We start from the raw sequence: 23,382 nt of genomic DNA, 5'->3' as shown, positions 1-23,382 counted from the left end.
CGGTCCAGACCTCCCCAGAGACCCTGGCTGACAGAGGAGGTGTTCAGGATGGTTGAGAAAAAGCTACAGGCCCACTCTAATCGTCTACAGCATCCCAATGTCAGAGAATGAGGCTTACCGCAGCCTTCGCTCAGAGGTTCGGAGAGCCGTGAGGCGCTGCAAGGATGGGTGGTGGTCGCGGGTTGCTGAGGAGATGGAGTCTGCCTCAGTGTCACACGATTACATATCCCTATTTAACTCCATCAAAAAAGTAACCTGCAGCGCCACACCTATTACCATCATTAGGGGGAAAAACGGTGATCCAATCTCCGACCCCCAGGAACAGGTTTGCAGATTTGCTGAGCATTTCTGTGATGTCCTGGGGGGTTGAAATCCCTCAGCCAGGAAAACATCGTGGCACAAAGTGGGGATGACCCTGCTGAGGCTGCGGTGCCTCAAATATTTGAAGAAGTCACCCCCTGTGAGTGGCTGGTTGAGGTGCCATCTGTTGAGGAAGTACTGAAGGCAATCCACAGTCTGAGACCAGGAAAGGCACCGGGCAGAGATGATATCCCAAGCGAAATGCTGAGGGACGGTGGCGTTTGTGCACAGACTGCCCTACATGACATCATAACAACAGTCTGGACCACTGGACGGGTTCCGCAGGATTGGAAGGAATGACCTGGTGGTCCCCCTCTTTAAAAAGGGGAACCGCACAGACTGTGCCAACTACAGGGGCATCTCACTCCTCAGTGTGCCGGAAAAGGTCCTGGCAAGGATTATTCAACATCGCCTTGCTAAGCACGCTGAGGAGAGGCTTGCGGAGCCCCAATGCGGTTTCAGGAAAGGGCGGTCTTGCACAGATGCCATATTTTCTGTCCGTCTGCTACAGCAGAGGTGTAGGGAATTCCAACAAGACCTACATCTCTGCTTTATTGACCTGGTCAAGGCCTATGATACCATCAGTAGGCCTGGCCTCTGGGTTGTTACCCGGGCCTGGGCTCTGGGTTGTCCCTGACCCTCTGCTTACGATCATTAAGGACCTTCATGATGGTGAGCGTGCCCGGGTAAAACTACGTGGCCGAGAGTCAGAGCCATTCCCTGTACACCTTGGGGTGCGATAGGGATGTCCTCTGGCTCCCACATTATTTAACATCTATTTTGACCACGTAGTTTGTGAAGCCTTTAATAGCTGTACCGGGGGAATTTCCATTTGGTACAGATATAATGGGAGGCTGATCGATGCCCGGGTGCGGTCGAGGCATGGCTCCCTATTGGTCAACCACGTTCTATGCCTATGATTTGGTAATTGCCGCTCATTCACAGGAGGAGTTAGAGACGCTTCTGCTGAAACTGGAGTGTGCCAGTAAGAGATGGGGCCTTACCATCAGCCCCACCAAAACTAAGCACCTGCCTGGGTATTTTGTACCATCGGACACTCCACCCCCGCAACTCCCAATCGGTTATGGGGCAGTTGTGGAGAGAGTGGAGAGTTTCCCATACCTGGGCAGTGCGCTCATGACTGGCTACAGTTTGGCAGCGGAGGTCTCACTCCGAATCAGTCGAGCGGCAATATCTTTTAATCGGTTGCGTAACGCTGTGTGGAAGCTGACTGGTCTGTCGCTCCGCATGAAGCTTCAGGTCTTCTCGGCCACAGTCATTCCCTCCCTTCTCTACACTTGCGAAATGTGGACCCCCTAATGGAGCATCTTTGCCAGTTAGAAACATTTAGGCTGGCCTGCCTACGATCCATCCTGGGTTTAACCAGGCTGGATTGTGTGAGGAGCTCACAAATCCTTGAAAGATCTGGGCAAAGTCCCATTGGTGAGCTCCTCCGGCAAGCAATTCTGCGTTGGCTGGGTCATGTAGCCTGCATGCCCAGCCACGGCATGCCTAAACAGCTTTAATTCGGCCGGATCGAGGGGGCTAAACGGGCGCGGCACGGGCTAGAGAAGAGATGGAGTGATGTGGTACAGGAGGACTTGGAGCTGAGTGGACTTGCCGATGACTGGTACCAGCGGTGTCAAGATCGGCCACAGTGGAGGAGGCTCGTGAAGGACGCTACTGGGCAGTTGGAGGCAGTCGCCCTCCAACAACAACGAGGGTGGAGAAGCAACGCTCACAACAACGAGCAGAGCGCCGGGTGGCTAAAGCACAGTAAGTTGGTACTGTTGGGGGTACAGGTGGTGCATCAGCCAGTCATCTCGATCATCTCAGTCAGTCGACCCGTAGCACCTGGGTCTGCCCCGTGAGCTCCAGCGTTCGACACTTCACGTGGCCTCAAGGTGCACATGGCCTGGCACAAGCGTCGTGGTGACGTCACCGCCACTTAGTGGCGAATGGTGGTTGTTGTGTGTAAGTCGATGTGTGTGTAAGTCCATGTGTGTGTCTCTTAGTCGATATGTGTGTAAGTCCATATGTGTGCTTAGGTCGATGTGTGTGTGAGAGTCTACGTATGTGTGTGTGTTGGTCGATTTGTGTTTGTAACTCCATGTGTTTGCATCTAAAGTGGATGTCTGTGTGAGTCCATATGTGTGTGTGTGTAAGTCGATGTGTTTGTGTGTGTGGGTCGATGTCTGTGTCTAAGTCGATGTGTGTGTGTGTCTTTTTCGCCTGGGCAACGCCGGGTACTTCCCGCTAGTATACCATATATCTCAGGAGTAACTGAAGAATTAGCCCGTGTTTTGCAAAAGAAAAACATTAAAGTAAGATTTGGCACAGTCCACAAAATTCAAAAACTAGTATCTTGTACTAACGACGAATTACCTAAATTATCAACACAAGGTGTATATCGGATTAATTGCTTATGTGGCAGATGCTATATTGGACAGACGGGACATAACATCAGCATAAGACTAATAGAACACCAAATAAATATTAAATTATCTCAAACACAACTGTCAGCAGTGGCAGAACATGATTGCCAACAAGGCCACTCAATTGATTTTGATAACGTAGAAGTGTTATGTAAAACTAATTATTACTGGCCAAGACTAATGAGAGAATCCATTGAAATTGAGAGAAATACAAATAACTTTAATCACTCTGACAGCTACAGGCTTAGTGCGGCCTGGAAGTGTATTATTAAATAATACATATTACAATTACAATTCCTTATAGGGGAAACACATACTAATTAACTGACTACTAACGTAGTATATAATTACAATAACCCCCTCCCCCCCTCCGCCACCTCTGATGTCTGCACTTTTTTGGATATAGTGATTAGGTTCAGTTATTAAATAATACACATTACAACTCATAACTAATCTACAACTCATTACTAATCATTACAATTAACCGATTATTCATCTATTTTTCATTACAATACCCCCCCCTCCGCCTCTGATCTCTGCACATGATTGGGTTAAATGATGACGTCACCCTGCTGCTCTATCTAAGACGGGAGCAGGTGGAGGGCTTCACTATTCTGGTAAATTGCCCGATGATGCTGGATGCAATAACCAGCGAAATGTCGTACTCAGAAATTGTAAATGTTGTGGATTCACTCTTTGACACACCGGTGGGCTAAAGTAATGAACTATTTGTCTTTTGTCAACGTGACACATTTTTTACTGATTGGCCGTGTCGGGTGGTGGAGGGTTATGGACTCACTACATATGTTTGCATTGATGAATATATGAAGAAGACAAAAACTAAAACAAATCCTCTAAATAAACTACAATGTGATGTATGTGTTGAGGTGCAACTGACGATGCTGAGGCAGGTCTGTATTAGGGGCTTGCGCCGAAAGTTTATTAGGGGTTACAATACAATTCCACACGACCCCACACTGTCTGTCCCTAGCTTGGCTAGCTCCCAGGCTCTCTCCACCGAGTCGGACCGGGGGATCAGCCAACATCGACCGACCGGGGAGAGCAGCCACCTCTACCACTATCGCCGGCTTCTCTCCAGACTCCGTGAACCCTACCCCTGGCTGTCTCTTCAACCGTACGCTGTCCCGGGCTCCGGCTCCCACAGTGACCACGCTTTCGTCACGGGTCCCCCTTAAGTACCCAGAGGAAACATGATGTCATCGCCCTGCCTAACGCGCATGACGTCACATCCCGTGACGTCATCGCACCGGAAGGTGCGCGTGACTGTATTGTCCCCGTACTACTCCTCTACATACGTATGTACAGGGAAACCTCATTATTTTGGTATTTGATACTTTGTGTGCTTTCGGCATATATGCAGAATTAGTAATTCACCATGAGCCGAATCGCCATAGCGAATGGTCCAATTTCGGCATGCACGTGTGGAGCGACGCCAAAACAATGACTCAGTCTAGTGGCAAAGCGCGTGGTGAGCGTGAGCGCAGATCTGTTGCTTTGCACTTTACCTTGTTGATGCACTCTGTGCAAACCAACCCTCTCAAAAATGTCGTCTACACCAACATCAAGAAATAATAGAAAGGACTTAAGTATAAAACCCCTTAGTCTGCAAGACAAATCCAAAGTTATGGATAGAATTGATGCAGGTGTGTCAATGCGTACAGTGTGTGAAGAGTTTGACATAAAATCAAGCGCCTTTTACGACATCAATAAAGGCCGGGAGAAGAATAGGAAGTATACCTTGGCCTTGGAGGATCCTAGCAGCTCCAAAAAGTTATTTAAGAGGACCAAGGATATTCTTCCACAGACACCTCTTTCAGCAGTCAAGTGCCACAACAGCTGATATCCTTTGACAGCGAGTAATGTGGTGTAAAAGTGTAAAATAATGTAGTCTTTAAGTAAACATTAATTATATTCTTGGTTCATTCTTGTATTGCAATCGAAACGTCTTGAGAATTTTATTGTTGTATTTTTATTATTTTATTATTTCCCTTCTACGTGACTTTACCGATAGAACCAAGAATATGAATCACTGCAGTCATGAAAGCTTTACATCGAAATTTAAACATTAATTGTTAAGTGAAACATGTGAAGTTTAAGTTCACGTAATTTGGTGATAAAGTGAACATACAGTCCAGTAAGTGCATACTAAGTCCCCCTCTACAACCTCTGTCACTTACCACATGGAACCTGCAAATCCTCTTCGCCTGCAGTCCTGGTCACTGATGGTAAGTGTCATTTTCTTGGAAAAAATTTTTTGGAAAACAAATTCGGGTTTTTTTCTTTTTTGGGGCAGGAGGCACTGAGGAGTGCCATTGTACATAATTCGGAATATTGGATAATTCGACAAGGCCAGAGCCCCATACGTGTGGAATTAACTAAGGTTTACTGTATGTTGAACTTCTTTTACACCATACGTAGCCAACCATGCTAATCAGAGGTGTTGCGCATTGGTCTGGAAATACTCTTTAAATTCATGCAATAATACATACTCCTAACAGACATATGAGTTAATGTGGAAACATAAAGATCGACACTAAGATACACCTATCACATTTTGTACACAGATTGTATAGTGTTCTGTGTCATATGCAGGATCGACCTTCAATGAGGCAGAGTTTACAGGCTCAAGAGCTTCGTAAGTGTTATTTCTGCCAAAAGCCAAAAAAAGCCTACTCTGTACCATGTTCCATGATCCTTAAAACTTTCAATTACGAGTGTAGTGACATAGAAAGGGTCACTACGGTGCATAGCACTGGTTACTGGTAGAGAGCGGGATCGTGGGTGTAATAGCCTGGTCTACCAGCAGGGCAAGGTGTAGAGTACCACTGGCGCACGTAGCGCCGGTTGCTGGCAGAGAAGGGGCATTTGAAGATACAGCAGCCGGTCAGCGAGTAGGGCACATGATAGGCCGGGGTAATGGATGTAGGGTAAAGGTGACAGAGGGGATACGTGGGGCAGAGCCCAGAACCTTCTAATAGGTTCCAGAAGGGGGCGTGGCCGAGGGCGGAGCCAGGCCATGCTGGGGAGAATAAAAGGGAGGCCCCGACGCTTGGTCGGGCTGCTGCGGTTTGGGAATGGAGCCTGTTGTCTACGAAGTCTTCGTCCTCCTCGTCGGTGTTGGGTCAGGCAGTGTGCTGCCTTTCCTGATCCATATATAGTTATCCCCTATACTGTGAAAAGTGTGGAATAAACGTGTATGCCTCCTGCTATTAGTGTCTCCGAAGTGACTCACTACACGAGCATAAGCATCATATACATTTGAAATATGCTGAAGCTGCATTGATTTCCAATGCTTGTTTACTGACAGCTGTTTAAAACAGGACAACCTATTTATGTTTCACACAATAGATTATTACATCACAATTGTATTTGAGGCACAGTATATTGTTCTGACATCATATTTCTTTGCCAGTGATTTCCAATTAATTCGACTAAATAATTGTGGTTCATTCAGAACTATGATAGACACATTTTTTTCCACTACCATTTGGGAGGATAGATATGTGACTGCTTCATAATGCTGGTCAGTGCAGGTTGGTTTTTTACATCACATGACCATAAGAGGTGGTGACAGATTGAGGCCTTCAGCAAGCAGTGGATTGATCATAACTGACAATGGCTTTAATTAGTAATTATACATAATTTAGATTGTGGGAAGATCTCTCTGGAGTATTACAACATTTTGATGGTGGTATAATGGAAATTCAAACAAAACATGTATGAATATAATAACATAAAAATGTATGACTGAGTTGCAGTCTTTCTGATTGCCTCAGCATTGCAAAGGGTATTTATATTTATATATTTATGCTTCAAAGTTAATCACTTTCGGTTACATTAACAAGAGTTTATAAACTAAAGTGATCATATATTTCCATTGCCACAAATTTTATCATTAATTCATGACATATATCCATTCTCAGTTCAGATATAAAGGAAACCAAACACTAAATTAATTAATGCCAATTCCCACAGTGATGCGCGTTCTTTTATTGCGGACACAATTTTTGCATAATTGTATTGTTTTACGATAGTTCACTTTGACAAGCCTAATAAAATATTTGTATAGAAAGAAAATAAATCAACACTTGTTGCCCCCTCTTCTCTCGTACAAAATGTGCTGTGGCCACATTTTGTCCTATTTTTAGGCTAAGGTGGTTTAGCCCATGCTGTACCAATCCACTGTGCAGGGAAGAAAGTGAGGAATTCTGGGTATATGGTGGGGTAAATGATGTGCCATGGGTAGACAACAAAAGCCTACTTGCACCATGTTCTCTGACCCTGTGGGATTATACTAAATGTAATGAAAAACTAGACTCCTGGTGGAATTGTTGTAGCAAACATATAAACAAGTAACACAGCTTTGAAAATACATTCTGACCATTGTCATCAATGGGCACAACGTAATTTACAGGAAATTATCGGATGGCTACCCAGATCAGTAACCTCTGAAATGCTCGAGATATTTACAATGTGAGGCAATTTTTAGATGTGATACACTGAACACAATTAGCAATGCTAAATTTATGAGACAACACTTTCCACCAATAATACAATGTGTCGTTAAACCTGCCACCACCCAACACAGCTAATTATAAGGTTTGTAACGTAAACAAAACATGCCAATTCGTTACTAGTACAGCACACCGGTGTGTTGGAGAGAAAATCCACAATGTGAGTATGATGTTTCGCCAGCCTGATGATGCAGATTACTGGCGATTACTGGCGAAAGGTCATACTCAGATTGTAAACGTTGTGACAAACCTTACTAATTGGCTGTGTAGGGTGGTGGCGGGTTTAACGACAGATTTATATTCATGCAATCTAACCCAAATACCTGTATTATGGATATTGGTCACGAAAGACTACGCTTTAAACACTTTCCACATAAATATTTATTCTTTATTTGAGTACAGAGTTCCAAATAATTTAATGTATGTGAGCAGTCTACATTTTACGTACAGAGTTAAACAACGTAAAGATCACCAGAGGCAAAGCATTATATACAAATATTATTATTGAATTCTTACATCATATGACTAACACAAGACCTCAAGGAATAGACTGAAAATCTTTTCACATGATCAAATCATCGTGGGTGTGTAATTTAGTTTGTTATCCATTTGGCATGTGAATAAAGGTTAGCAAATGTGGAAAGATGGACTGCATCCAAGCTTGAAGCACTGCCATTGTTTAACCCTGAACTCCATCACCGTGGTTATTAAACCCGTGTGTTGAATAACAACCCAGGCAGGACCAATACATCGTGAAGTGTCAGACATCATTCTCCCTTTAGTTCCCAAACAGAATATTGGCAAGGGCCACTTAATGAATGCAGTACCAAGTCTAAACATTTGTGTGGCCCTGCCACCATGGATGCCTTAGCCTATAAAGCTCCTGGAGACAAGCAATAAAGTAGACAATGTGGCACCCACCATTCCCTGCAGCTGCGCAGCAGTTGTTTAAGCACTCACCTGTTAGGTTGTGCAGACGCAGCTCCTTGAGCCCGTTACGGTTGGTACTGTGCTTGCGATAGTTGAGGAAGACACTCAGCGCATACTTGTCTTCATAGAGTTTGGTGCCTCGGATGATTCGCAGGTTCTCCAGTGGCAGGTGTTCAAACTCATTAATGGCGATGAGCACATAGCCCGACACCTCGTGAATAGTCTGCAGCGAGCACAGAAAACCCCAGAAAAAACAGGAGCTTACGTTAATATTAATGTTGTCAATGCGTGTGGATGTGCAGCAATCACACGGTAGATAAATCAAAGGGCAAGTCCAACGAGGAAGTAAAAATATAATGATTGTACACATCTGTTCCCATGTCTAGTTCACAGCAAATTATCTTTATAATCTACACATAAAGGTCAATGTTTTGGTGCAACATACAGGTTTTCCTCGCTTTGCGGAGGTACAGTGTGCGATTTCGTGTATATGCAGATAACCTATTTCCACCCAACATTCACTGTATGCGGTTTGAATCCACTCTACATGCGGCTATGCGGTCGGACATGTGACAAAACTGTGTGTGTACTGTGTGTAATGTGTGCTTACTGTGTGTACTGCGTGTGTACTGTGCGTACTGTGTGCGCTAGTCGGCAGGCAGTTGTCTCCTCGTACGGTTTTGCATTGGGTGCACTTTTCTTGGAACGCATATGCTATTCGCGCAGCATAAAGGGAAATCTCTCAATGATTTTTTGGGCTACGAATAAGAAACATTCATGGAATATGGAGTCTTTGCTCTGCTGCAAGTCCCCTGCCACCACTCTCCCATTTGTAATAAAGGACTCTTTCTCAATGTCGATCTCCGTTGTCCTTTATTTGGGTTCGTAGAATCTCGTTCACACGGCGTCCTCGCTCAGGCCCGCGTCTCTCGCGACGATCACTCCACAGCCACTCTGCTGCTCGTTCTGCAGCCTCACTGCTGCTCTGCCCTGCAGCCACACCGCTGCTCCGCTCTGCAGCTTCACTGCTGCGCCGCTCTGCAGCTAGCCTTCCCCCGCCCGCTAGCCCTCTGCGTCCTGACACCGATGGCTGACGGTGCCGACGTCTCCCACCGCGTGGCGACCGCGCCACTCTCCCCGTACTGCCCAGCATGGCCTCCTCCCGTTTCACTCCGTCTCAACTCCCCGTTCCCCTTCCGGTTCTCTCCCTAAATACTCTCCCCCACGTGACCCTAACTCCTCCCTCTCCTCACGTGACCCAGACTCCGCCCCCCCTCAATCCTTGCTCGCATTACACATTGACATATTTCGTTGCTTCCTTTTAGTACCTTTCACGCGACGGTCAATGGTATAGTGTTTAGCAGATTGTATAATAATAAATAGTATAAAAGTGTAATGTTTAATATAATGTATAAGGTAATATATAGTATCGTAATTGTATAGTGAATACACAGCAGTGTGGTATACAGTAGGGTGGGTAGAAGAATACATAGTGCAATATTACAATGTATAGTCTAAAGCAGGGGTCCTCAAACTTTTTAAACAGGGGGCCAGTTCACTGTCCCTCAGACCGTTGGAGAGCCGGACTATAGTTAAAAAAAACTATGAACAAATTCCTATGCACACTGCATATATCTTATTTTGAAGTGAAGAAACAAAATGGGAACAAATACAATATTTAAAATGAAGAACAAGTAAAGTTAAATCAACAAACTTGCCAGTATTTCAATGAGAACTATGGGCCTGCTTTTGGCTAGTGAGATGTTCAATGTCCGGTTCCATATTTGTCACTGCTAGTCGTAACAAGTGATGCAAGTGTGCATCCGTTAGTCTAGATCTGGTTAGAGATTTCAAATGTTTCATTCTGGAAAAAGTTTGTTCACAGACATAAGCGCTGCCAAAGATGGTTGCCATTTTGAGTGCATGGTTCCTGAGATGAGGATATGTCTCAGAGGGGAGAAATGCATAGAAATTATGAAGGCTGCTTTGACTTGAATGCGTCTTTCAGAGAGTCACAATTCTGCAGTTCAGCCAGTTCCATTTGGTAAATTGTATCCACATTTTCAATGTCAATAGAAAATGGGTTACGGAAAAGCTGTATGTCCTGTTCATGGAGATGAAGCTCTTTAAATCTAAATTGGAACTCCTTTTGCAATTTGTCCAGTGAATCCACACATGTTTTGTTTGGGAATGCAACCAATGGTTTTTCCGCTAACAGATTTTGAGTTGTGGGGAGATGGCAGAAGTTTTCCTCCTTCACTTGTTTGATGAGGAGGCCTAATTTTACTTCAAATGCTTTGACATGTGATTGCATATCACAGATGAGCTTCCCCTTTCCTTGAAGTTGCACATTGAAACTGTTGAGTAGCTCTGTTACATCTGTCAGAAAGGCAAGGTGCCATTTCCATTCTGCATCATTGAGCTCTGGTACTTCTTTGTTTTTTGAAAACAGAAAAGCTGTAATCTGTGGAAGTCATAGAAACGTTTCAAAACTCTCCCTCGACTCAGCCAACGGACTTCTGTACGGTACAGAACATCTTCATAGTCAACATTTAGCTCAGACAGAAATTCCTGAAATTGTCTGTGGTTTAGTGCATGAGCTCTAATGAAGTTAACAGAGTCCCATTTCAGTGATTTACTACACAGCGCTTGTTGGTGCATGAGGCAGTGTATGGCTATTGGATGAGAATGGTTATGTTTGTCCATCTCTTGGTTAATGCGAGCAATTACTCCTTTCTTAGACCCCACCATGCTAGGAGCACCATCAGTTGTCACACTGGCTAGTTTAGCCCAGTTCAGCTCCAAACCATTCACAGTTTGGCAAACCTTTTCATAGATATCCTCTCCTGTAGTTGTTCCTTTGATGCTTTGCAGTGCAGCAAGCTCTTCTGTGACTTCGAAATAGTCATTCGTCCCACGAATAAAAATTAGAAGTTGTGCAGAATCACGAACATCATTGCTTTCGTCGAGTGCCAAGGAAAAATAGGAAAGTTTTTTTGTGGAGTTTTGCAAATGCTGATACAAATTGTCTCCCATTTCTTCAATCCTCCGTGTAATTGTAGGTCCTGAAAGACTCACTGTACTAAATAAATCGGCCTTCTCTGGACACATCTCTTTGGCAACAGAAAGAAGGCATTCTTTAACAAATTCTCCCTCAACGGATGGTCTGCCAGTGCACACTATTAGCTTAGCAACTTGAAAACTTGCTCGCAGTGATGAAATATTTAGCTGCTTCTGCTTCACAAAAGTATTTTGCTGAGTTGTTAATGTATTTTTCAGTTTTAATATTTTATCTTTTCTCACTTCTCCGACCAAACAATCATATTTATCTTTATGTTGAGTTTCATAGTGTCGACGTAAATTATATTCTTTGAACACAGACACTATATTCTGGCATATCAGACACACAGCTCTTTCCTTGTACTGCATGAAAAAGTAATCATAAGTCCACTGTTTTTTGAATATCCTACACTCGAGTCAATTTTTCTTTTTCTTGACATCATTGTTTCCTAGGGAGTCAAAATTGCTATTAGTAAAATACCAATATATATACAGCGCTACAAAAACAATATACCAGCAATAACTTTGCCCACACAGAGACATACAGACTGCACTGCCCATCAATGCAGTCTGATTGGGGGAACTACGCTTTTACCCCAGGCTCACACTGGTGCGGGTGCCATTAAAAAGTTAATTACACCTGAAGTTTTGTTCACAGATCGCAGTGCGATCTGCGAACTCGCATAGGAATCGGATCGCATGGGGGAGAAGACCCATGCGATCCGATTCCACTGCAGGAAAAAAGAAGGCACATGTGCCTGTTTTCTTCCGAATCTAATGCAAGTTCAGCCATACAAGCATATGGCTGAACTCGCACTGCTCAGAGATCGCAACAGTATGAACCGGGGCTTACACAACATACAACATATAACCTCATATAATTGAATAGCAATCAGAATATAAATGCACTTACTGTCATTTAAATTGGGTTTCCTACTCCTCGGCCATCTGTCACTGACCATCACGGGAAAACAGCAGGCAGCCCCTCCAGAGATCAGAGATCACTCTGTTATTACCCCTCTATCATTTACTCAGCACACAGGAATATCACTGGGAGTGGAGCCGAGGGGCAAGTGAGGGAGCTGAAGGAGGGAGAGCCAGTCAAGCGCAGCCAGGGGAGGGCTGGCAGCCTTAGGCCTGGGGGGAAAGTCCAGTCAATTGGCCCATTGAACCATTCACCAGCGCAGCCCAATGAGTGCCCACCGCCGCAGCTCAATCAGTGCCCACCACCGCAGCCCAATGAGTGCTCACCAGCGCAGCCCAATTAGTGCTCACCAGCGCAGCCCAATTAGTGCTCACAAGCGCAGCCCAATTAGTGACCATGGGCGGGATAAATGCCCTCGGTGGGCCGCATGTGGCCCGCGGGCCGTAGTTTGAGGACCCCTGGTTTAAAGTATAGGGTGGTATATAGTAATTCAGTATATAATTTAATTTTGGGTTTGTCTATGGCAGTATATAGTACGGGGTAGATCCGTGTGATGTAAGGAAAAAGTTTAGCTGGAGGCATATATTTTTTGCGACGTAGAATTGTAATGTATGACTTACTGTTAGTAGCTCAGCTTATTGGAGAGTATATTTAGTATATTAATGATATTGATGTATCTTCTTGGTTCTTTCGGTAAAGTCACGAAAGAACCAAGAAGATGAATCCCTGCAGTCACGAAAGCTTTAAATCGAAAAAGATATTTTAGATTTTTATGTGGTGGTTTGGCTGCTGTAGCTCCTTACTATTAAAATCCCTTCCCTTTATTACTGCTAACCCTACCTCCTCCCTTTGTTGCTGCTAATCCTACATAATGCATGGGCATAATATGACTTTGAGACCCCCTCCCACCTCCTATGCATTCCACAAGTAGTGACTAATCCCATATCTGCAATTTCCATAAATATGCTAAATTCCTCTATTGATATGGAAATTCCTTTGTCAAGGCGCCCTTCCTCCCCTAACCCAGCTTAAATATACGCTGCCAAGCGTGGTGGTGTTCATTCAGACGCTGTCTTTCCGACAGACCTGTTCTTCACCTGAGGACAGCTGCTTGCGTTGTGGCCGAAACGTCGTGAGAATTGTATTTTTTATTTCCCTTCTACGTGACTTTACCGAAAGAACCAAGAAGATTCATAGAATACATTTAACAAGGTTTTTTTTAAAAATAAATGATGCGGAGTTTTTAATTCGTTTGCATCTGCGTGCACATTTGTAAAAAAAATGCAAAAAAATGGAATTGACCTTCTTGGTTCTTTCGGTAGTCACGTAAAAGGGAAGTAATAAAATAATAAAAATAAAACACTTCTGAGGCCTTCTTCCACTGTTTCTTAAGCTGTCTCCTTTCTTGAACGAGGCGCTTGATTTCTTGTTGCCTCCTGGAAACTGGTGGGGTTGGAACCTTTCTCCCGCCTTTTGCCTCTTGCACTCCAAAGCTTTCTGCCCCGTACTCATAGATGATGTCCCCCATCCTCTCCAACTTCTTCTCCACTGTGCCTCGAAGTTTCTCGAGGGTCAAGGTAAGGTCAGTATTCACTGTTTCCCACAACTTCTTGTCACTGGCGCCAGGCCACTTCACATACGGTCTGTGCCCTGGTAGTCTCCTCTCGACTGCAGGTCTGGGAGGCTGGGTGAGTTCCACTCCTGTTGTTGGTTCCACCTCAGTTGTTACTTCGGTGCTTGAGTTTACGTCCTCCATGACAGTGGTACTGATGCACTGCAAACTATGGTTTGCGTCCAGTTGCTGTGCTTCATTCGACTGATTTGATCGCTTTCGCAGAAAGTAATCAATGCGAGGCCTCTGTCTCTCTTTACCCAAACACCCCTTCTTCCCCTGGTGGATCCTCAACCCATGGTGTGATGTAACTTTCCTCCAACCACAGACACATACCTGCATCTGTTTGTGGCCCGCTGTTGCAGCGGAACTTGTGACAGTTGCTGTGGTGTTCTCTTGTGCTGTGCTCTCATTACTCGTAGTCGTTTCCGGTCCAGTCGTTACCATGTTGTCAGCCGATGAGGTTAGAATTAATAAACCTTACTCCCTCCCTTTGATACTGCTAATCCTGCATAATGCATGGGCATAATGACGTTAAACCCCTCGCCAATCCTCCTACATATCTCACAAGTAGTACTAATCGCATATCTGCATTTCCCATAAAAATGATAAATTCCTCTTGATATGCACTCCGCAGGGAATGGATTCTTTGCTCCGCTGCAAGCTTCCTATCACAATTCTCCCATTGACATATTTCGTTGCTTCCTCTTAGTACCTTTCACGCGACGGTTTATGGTATGGTGTATAGCATATTATATAATAATAAATAGTATTAAAGTGTAATGTTTAATACAATGTATAAGGTAATATATAGTATCGTAATTTTATAGTGAATATATAGCAGTGTGCTATACAGTTGATTGGGTAGAATAAAACAGTGTAATATGACAAGGTATAGTCAATAAGCATATTAGTTGCTGCGGCGCCATATTATTAACATTCCTTCCCTTTATTAATTCTAACCTTACTCCCTCCCTTTGATACTGCTAATCCTGCATAATGCATGGGCATAATGACTTTAAACCCCTCGCCAAACCTCCTACGCATTTCACAAGTAGTACTAATCGCATATCTGCATTTCCCATAAATATGCTAAATTCCTCTTGATATGCAAATTATTTTGTCAAGACGCTCTTCGCCTCCATCCCAGCATAAATAATCGCTCCAAGCCTGGAGCGTGCCATTCAGACTGTCTACTTGACAGACCTGTTTTCCACCTGAAGACGGCTGCTTGCGTTGTGGCCGAAACGTCGTGAGAATTATTTTATTATGTTTTATTTTTATTATTTTATTACTTCCCTTCTACGTGACTTTACCGAAAGAACCAAGAAGATGAATCCCTGCAGTCACGAAAGCTTTAAATCGAAATGGAATTGACGTTTGGTGACTGAGCTTTTCAGAAGACGGGAGAGTTCTGTCTCATGGAATTCTCAAACCGACAAACTAAAGAACAAAAACCTTGAGTTCCATCCACTTCAAGATGCCTTAAAATTAATTGAATGAACATAGTGTGACGAGACAGTAACACGCATTAGAGATGCTTTAGCATGATTTTGCGTTTCTTAATAGACTATTTACATTACATTGCAATGCATTTCAAGTAAATATCCCAGTCAATGGACAAGGGAAGCATGGTAACAACAGAACACATTTCAATATGTTATTCATTAACAACAACACATGCTGCTGTATTATTCAAAGTATCTGAATAACCATTTAGCCATGTTGCAAAACTACAAAACAAATTTTCAGAGTTCAACAGGCTTAATAGCTGGATAAAAGCAATCAACAGAAGGGAGACACAGATATATTTGTCGATAATAAAGAGTTGTTTTGGGTTAGAGCACGTAAGTGTGGTGGCCTCAAGGGGGTCACCGCGGTGTAGAGACAGTGCCGTGTGAGGGGTGGTACTGTAAGGGCGGAGCCCGGGTGTCGTTGAGAAGGGGGTCGCGTCAGGATGTGACAGCGAGGTGAACACGGGAAGGGCACGTGACTGGACGAGGGGCCCCCAGTCGGGGGTGAGAGGATCATGTGATGCCAGGGGAGTTATAAGCGGGGTCCCGAGGGGGATCAGGGCGTTCAACTCTGGAAATGAAGTCGCCATCCTCGATCCTCGGTCCTCTGTCTCCGGTCTTCATGCATGGACCAGGCAGCCAGTTAGCTGTTCTGGTCCAACTATAGAAGTGTCTCTCCGAGTGTCAGTTTAGTTAGTCGTGGTGTTCACCACCTTATGCTGGTATCCTGTTAGAGTTACCCGTTGTGTTAAATAAACGTGTTGACTCCAAGTACAAGCGTGCACCTAAGTTAACACACTACATAAGTACAAATGTGTCGTTAACCCGCCACAGTTAATTAGTTAGGTTTGTCATGTAAACAAAATGTGTCAATTAGTTACTACTTCAGCCCACCGATGCACTGGATAGTAAATTTACAACATTTACAATTTGAGTACAACGTTTTGCTGGTGATTATGACCAGAATCAAACTATTTTGCCAGAATTGTGATGTGTGCTACCTGCTTCTGGTCTTATAATAGAGCAAAATGACGTCATAACGGTGAGCTAATCAGGTGCAGGGTGCAGAGAGTAGAGGGAGGGGGGAGTTATTGTAATTATATAACAATAACAATGGATTATGTTATAATCTCTGACTATTAGCTTAAACATTTCTTGACAAAAAACAAATATCTCACAATTCAGTTTTATGCATTCTTGCATGCAAATCTCATACCCAATATAATGTATTCTGTAACCAATGTAATTGCTTGTCACAATGTTACAGTGAGTTATTTTTGTTGTCTTTGTGGCATTCGTCAGAGAGTATGTAGTTTAAACTGTTTGGTTTTTAAAGTCAGCTGATGAAATACTTGCTTCTAGCTTAGGCATTTTTACTTTTTGCTTTCTTTGCTTGTGTAGTGAATTCAACTGAGTCGCAGATGTAAACTTGGAGACAACACATTTATTCAACTCCAACACAGGGGTAACTTTCCCCTTAACAGATTAACAACCTATAGTGGTGACCATCAGGCTAACTACACTAATTACAACGTAACTGCTACTACAGACCGGGACCACAGCTTGGGTCCAGGTCTACGTGTTGGAGACACGTTGAACGGAGAATGTAGATGAAGGTTTCTTCCAGGATGAACAACAACCTTGGTCCCTTTTCGGACCCGGCTTATATTCTATGCGGCATGGCTGGCTCCGCCCTTGGCTACGACCACCTTCCAAAATCCTCGAGAAGGAATTGGATCCCAACCACATGACCACCCCTAGCCCCCACTTGGGGCCCCTTTGTAGACTTAACTGGTCACGTGTCCTCCCGGGTCAACCAGAGTGCCATGGCTTTTAGTAACCTCATCCTACGGCCGGCACTCACACACCCTGTCCTGCAGGGTTTGCATTGCACACCAAGCGTGGTGCCATCTAGCGCTATCAATCAGCACTCACTGGGCCCCTCTAGGGCCAGTACTACACCCACACCCTTGTGGTAACCGCGATGTTGTTACACCGCACGCTGTGCCGCTCTGGAGCCAGAACTGCACGTTGACATCCCACGATGTCACTACACAGATAAAGAAAATGGCATGCTGAATTGAAAGCAAGCGATAAACGAATGTAACATGATACCTATGGTGTTGTTCCTGTCAAAATATGCCGTCTCTATAACATATGCACCCATGCAATCTATACTAAACCTATGAATGATTATAAACAAATGGCAACATAATGCATAGATGAGGTCTGGTCAATACATTATTTTCTGACATCCATGTTAAACTATGTGTTTCTTAATTTTTATTTTAATAAGTACGTATTTTTTATTGACAATTGGTGAATCAGTATGATTGATCAAATGAATGCAGTGATAATGACAACCAATTATTAATTTTATAGCCCATACCCAACAGTGCAGTGAGGGAAAAAAGTATTTGATCCCCTGCTGATTTTGTACGTTTGCCCACTGACAAAGAAATGATCAGTCTATAATTTTAATGGTAGGTTTATTTGAACAGTGAGAGACAGAATAACAACAACAAAATCCAGAAAATCGCATGTCAAAAATGTTATAAATCGATTTGCATTTTTATGAGGGAAATAAGTATGACCCCTCTGCAAACTTGACTTTGTACTTGGTGGCAAAACTCTTGTTGGCAATCACAGAGGTCAGACGTTTCTTGTAGTTTGCCAACAGGTTTGCACACATCTCAGGAGGGATTTTGTCCCACTCCTCTTTGCAGATCTTCTCCAAGTCATTAAGGTGTCGAGGCTGACGTTTGGCAACTCGAACATTCAGCTCCCTCCACAGATTTTCTATGGGATTAAGGTCTGGAGACTGGCTAGGCCACTCCAGTACCTTAATGTGCTTCTTCTTGAGCCACTCCTTTGTTGCCTTGGCTGTGTGTTTTGGGTCATTGTTATGTTGGAATACCCATCCACGACCCATTTTCAATACCCTGGCTGAGGGAAGGAGGTTCTCACCCAAGATTTGAAGGTACATGGCCCCGTCCATCGTCCCTTTGATGCGGTGAAGTTGTCCTGTCCCCTTAGCAGAAAAACACCCCCAAAGCATAATGTTTCCACCTCCATGTTTGACGGTGGGGATGGTGTTCTTGGGGTCATAGGCAGCATTCCTCCTCCTCCAAACACGGCGAGTTGAGTTGATGCCAAAGAGCTCCATTTTGGTCTCATCTGACCACAACACTTTCACCCAGTTTTCCTCTGAATCATTCAGATGTTCATTGGCAAACTTCAGACGGGCATGTATATGTGCTTTCTTGAACAGGGGGACCTTGCGGGTGCTGCAGGATTTCAGTCCTTCACGGCGTAGTGTGTTACCAACTGTTTTCTTGGTGACTATGGTCCCAGCTTCCTTGAGATCATTGACAAGATCCTCCCGTGTTGTTCTGGGCTGATTCCTCACCGTTCTCATGATCACTGCAACTCCACGAGGTGAGATCTTGCATGGAGCCCAGGCCGAGGGAGATTGACAGTTCTTTTGTGTTTATTCCATTTGCAAATAATCGCACCAACTGTTGTCACCTTATCGCCAAGCTGCTTGGCGATGGTCTTGTAGCCCATTCCAGCCTTGTGTAGGTCTACAATCTTGTCTCTGACATCTTTTGGTCTTGGCCATGGTGGAGAGTTTGGAATCTGATTGATTGATTGCTTCTGTGAACAGGTGTCTTTTATACGGGCAACAAGCTGAGATTAGGAGCATTCCCTATAAGAGTGTGCTCCTCATCTCAGCTCGTTACCTGTATAAAAGACACCTGGGATCCATAAATCTTTCTGATTGAGAGGGGGTCAAATACTTATTTCCATCATAAAAATGCAAATCAATTTATAACATTTTTGACAGGCGTTTTTCTAGATGTTGTTGTTGTTATTCTGTCTCTCACTGTTCAAATAAACCTACCATTAAAATGATTGACTGATCATTTCTTTGTCAGTGGGCAAACGTACAAAATCAGCAGGGGATCAAATACTTTTTTTCCCTCACTGTAACTATAGACATATTTCATGTGTTTCATCCATCTACTTTAAAGCCAAGTAATGAAGATAACTAATGCTGAAAAAGAGGCAACTTTTTGGCAATGTAGTGTGTCATGAGGTTTATATCACACAATGTTTATACTGTACATATGGCAACCAAATGTCTGCATGATTATTCTTGTAGCGCTTTAGACCTTTACCACTGAAACAATAAGTCGCTGAGATGGCATATTTGTAATGCAACATTCCTATCTTTATTTTTAATTGCAAAAGATAAGAGCAATTGTTATTATTTAAACCTATAACCTTGGTAATAGATTATCAGATGACTACAACGTCACATCGTTCAAACCAAAAAATCCGAGCAATTTCAACGTTAAATTTGATTTCGGTAGATAAATGTTGATAAAAAAAAAGTTACACTTTACATATATGACTGATTTTTTATGATAAAAGTGGTCTAAAATTTTGAGGGAAGTGCTAAGAATGGGGAACTTAGCATAGCTGCAAGTAAATTAAGGCTAAAGGGCAAAAGTGTGGAAACAATTGTCCTTTGTTTCAAAAAACCAAACATTAAAAGGTGACAATAAAATAACATCGAGGCACAAATAATGGATTCCATAGTGCGTTTTCAAATATTGTGTAACATGTTGGCTCACACATGGAAATGCAACCCATAACATTGAGTAATGTGTCTGCTGCAATACGAAACCGAACTCATTGGTGTTGGTCTGGCCAAATAAACTCAAAACTCTGTCTGTTTTTGCTGTTGATGAAGTCTATCAGGCAGGAGAATTGCAAAAAAAATAACAGTACAAGGTAGTATTCTTAGGTTTTTTCGGTAAAGTCACGTAGGTAAAAAATTAAAATTAATAAAAGTAAAATAAAAATAAAAATCACGACGTTTCGAATGCAACACAAGCAATCATCATCAGGTATAAATGAAATAGCAACAAAAAATTCTAACCAGAAAAACTATAGACAGACATATAAGCTGACAGATATCACCAAGATACATAGAGAGAGAGTAACACAGGTACAGAGAGGGAGATCGTCTCTGTTGAGTGGCCTTAAATAGGCAGAGGGGGCGGGGGCAGAGAGATGGAGGGGGTTAGATAATTTTTTCTAACCAGAATCCTTGCAGTCACGAAAGCTTCAAATCTAGAATTGAACCACTTCTACGGGGAAGTTCCAAGTTTATCTTTTTCTCTCTCTGGGTTTTTGTTTTCTCTATCTGCCTGTGTATTTAGTGTACTTTTTTCTGTCTACACTCGTTTTTTGTCGTTCTTATGTTCTGCTCTGTCTGTGTGTCTCCGTTCCTTTTGTTTTATGTTTTGTCTTTCTTTGGAATTTTCACACTTAAATTCTAACTTAGCAATCTTTGAAATACGTAATCGACCAGGCTATGCGTTAATTGTGTGTTGACCGACTCTCTGTTGTATTACATAACATTTCGATATTTCGCTAGGTTATTTAATTTAGTGTGTTCTTTCTCCCTCTCTCCTAATGTTCAAACTTGTCTTACTTTACTACGCGTTTTCCGCACTCATTGACATGTTATTTTTTTACGCGTTTTCCGCACTCATTGACATGTACATTTTTTATCTAACCCCCTCCATCTCTCTGCCCCCGCCCCCTCTGCCTATTTAAGGCCACTCAACAGAGACGATCTCCCTCTCTGTACCTGTGTTACTCTCTCTCTATGTATCTTGGTGATATCTGTCTGCTTATATGTCTGTCTATAGTTTTTCTGGTTAGAATTTTTTGTTGCTATTTCATTTATACCTGATGATGATTGCTTGTGTTGCAATCGAAACGTCGTGATTTTTATTTTACTTTTATTAATTTTAATTTTTTACCTACGAAAAAACCTAGGATTTTGAATCCTTGCAGTCACGAAAGCTTCAATTCTAGAATTAGTACAAGGTCGCTCTGATTTGGAATACGATATCTCCATAGCTACAGAACAATAGTTTAACAGTAATAACCTTCATTCATATTTTTCTAGTACTGTGGTAGTACAGGATTTGTATCCAACACATTCCAAAGTAGACTTCCATGTATAGTTTAAAGATGTCAAAGGCATTGTGTAACTCTACACCAGAGCTCTGCAAAATCGCATTAACCACAGTCATAGGCATATGTGGTCTGAGCCCTTCACCATGTGTGTCTGTGTCGAATGCAATTTTTTTAACTTCTCAGAAACTGGTGTTATAGAATGCTCACGCATGGCTCATTTATCAGGTGGATCAACCCAAGGTCACGGCAAGGCACACAATGCCAGCTGGTAAGGGAATGAGCACCAACCTTTGTACTATTTAATGTGCATGAAATGCAACTTTTTTTAATAGAATTTTCGTGGCACAATGAACACTAGCTCATGGATATGATACAATTTTGAAACTTAAACGTTTCAATAAGCTCTAAAGGTAAACATGCATGTATATGCTTTTAATATGATGATGATGATGACTGTAAGAAACATCAGCCATGTTCTAGCCACTGCTGAGACGAAGTCGTCCCCACGTCATCACCATTTCTCATTTTGCGATGCCACAATCCATCTCGCTCTTACACGAGCTGATCTCATCACGCCATCGCCACGGTGATCCATCTAAGCATGCTCTCTGCTTTGACTGACTCACATTCCATAACCAGGATTGTGTCCTGCTCAAGCTAACTTACATTCCTTACAGGTTAATATGACGTTCATCACGTGTGTTTCATTCCTCCACTGACCCTAAATTTAAATTCTAAGCAGGCTTCCTTGTGGACTCTTCAGGTTTTTGTCATTATCTACGTTTCTGATCCGTCATGGTTTATATGCAATGATCGACAACTTTTTAATTTTTCATTATCAATCCAGCAATCCAAATGCCCTCTGTCCTGCCATCACTAATTTTCCTCGATATACTGTACATATTTGCTGTGTTTCCCACTTGTCTGCGGCCACTGTTTATTTTGTTTAGCAAACTCATCGTACGTGACTTTTGCTTTTCTCATAATAATATGCTAATGTAGTTAACGTAATCAAAATACAGTTATCAAGCTTTTACTCCAGTTCATCTATGGGCAAGTTTATTTATTTATTATGTTGCTTGTTAACTTGCACACGTTTGATACACTTTGGTCAAATTAATCAACGTGTGTGAATATTTATACGTAACAAAAATATAATTAAGTACTTTATTTACAGCTAGAGTAGAACTCGAAATGATGTATGATGATGTCTTTGTGGCAGGGTGCAGATAGTACATAAACTAAAGGAATTTATGTTGGGGAAAAACCCCACCAGCCATTATTTATTCACTTTTGGATAAAGAGTGTGAAATATTCAGCAATGGATTGACAAAAGCCTATAATTCTTAATTTAATAAATGAGAAACAAAACATTTCTGAAGCTTAATAGCATTAACATGACACTTGTCTTCCAGCTGAAGCTGCAGTGTTGATAAAATCCTTGGAAAGCTGAGATAAATACTCTATTGTCAGGCATATGTAAAGCTGTTTTCACACCCTCTATACACGCATATGTCTTGTCATTCTATCATAAAAAATATAGTAATTTTGCATTGGAAATAAATTCATGGTGAAATACTTCATTTCATATTGGCATTTCAGTAGAATTGTGCTGCACTGTGGTTAGAGTAAACAATTATGAATATTTCATGCATACCAAACCCATAAATAACATGCAGCACTGGTTTAACGTGTTAAAATGTAAAGAAAAAACATGCAAACATGTGTTGTACAACTGGTGTACTAATTATGAATTGTGTCATTTATAGCAGCACATTTAATATGTAATATATATTAAATAGTTTTATGATCCATATATATAAGAGTGTTAAGAATTTTCACCATTAAAAATAATGTAGTCAGTTAACTTTAAAAAAAATCACAGCATTCAACATAATGTATATTACACTGCTACATTAACTATTCATGCATGCATTCATCTTTTTAATATTGGCCTAATTTCTTTCCACATCTGCATTCATAAAAAGAAGATTTCATGAAAAAGACACTA

General features: G+C 42.4%; 1 protein-coding gene across 3 annotated transcripts in view; it reads right to left on the bottom strand.

Moving 5' to 3' along the window:
* Nucleotides 1–23,382, bottom strand: part of LOC144934341 (receptor tyrosine-protein kinase erbB-4-like) — a 240,005-nt gene that overhangs the window by 109,720 nt on the left and 106,903 nt on the right. For all 3 annotated transcript variants that reach the window (XM_078860026.1, XM_078860032.1, XM_078860040.1), the window contains exon 3: nt 8,291–8,483. In XM_078860026.1, coding sequence (XP_078716152.1) covers nt 8,291–8,483 — 193 coding nt within the window. The remainder of the gene's footprint in view (nt 1–8,290; nt 8,484–23,382) is intronic.

Source organism: Lampetra fluviatilis, chromosome 1 (assembly GCF_964198595.1).
Source record: "Lampetra fluviatilis chromosome 1, kcLamFluv1.1, whole genome shotgun sequence".
Lineage (NCBI taxonomy): Eukaryota > Metazoa > Chordata > Hyperoartia > Petromyzontiformes > Petromyzontidae > Lampetra > Lampetra fluviatilis.
The sequence above is the reverse complement of the archived record's forward strand: the minus strand, read 5'-3'. Positions and strand labels throughout refer to the sequence as shown.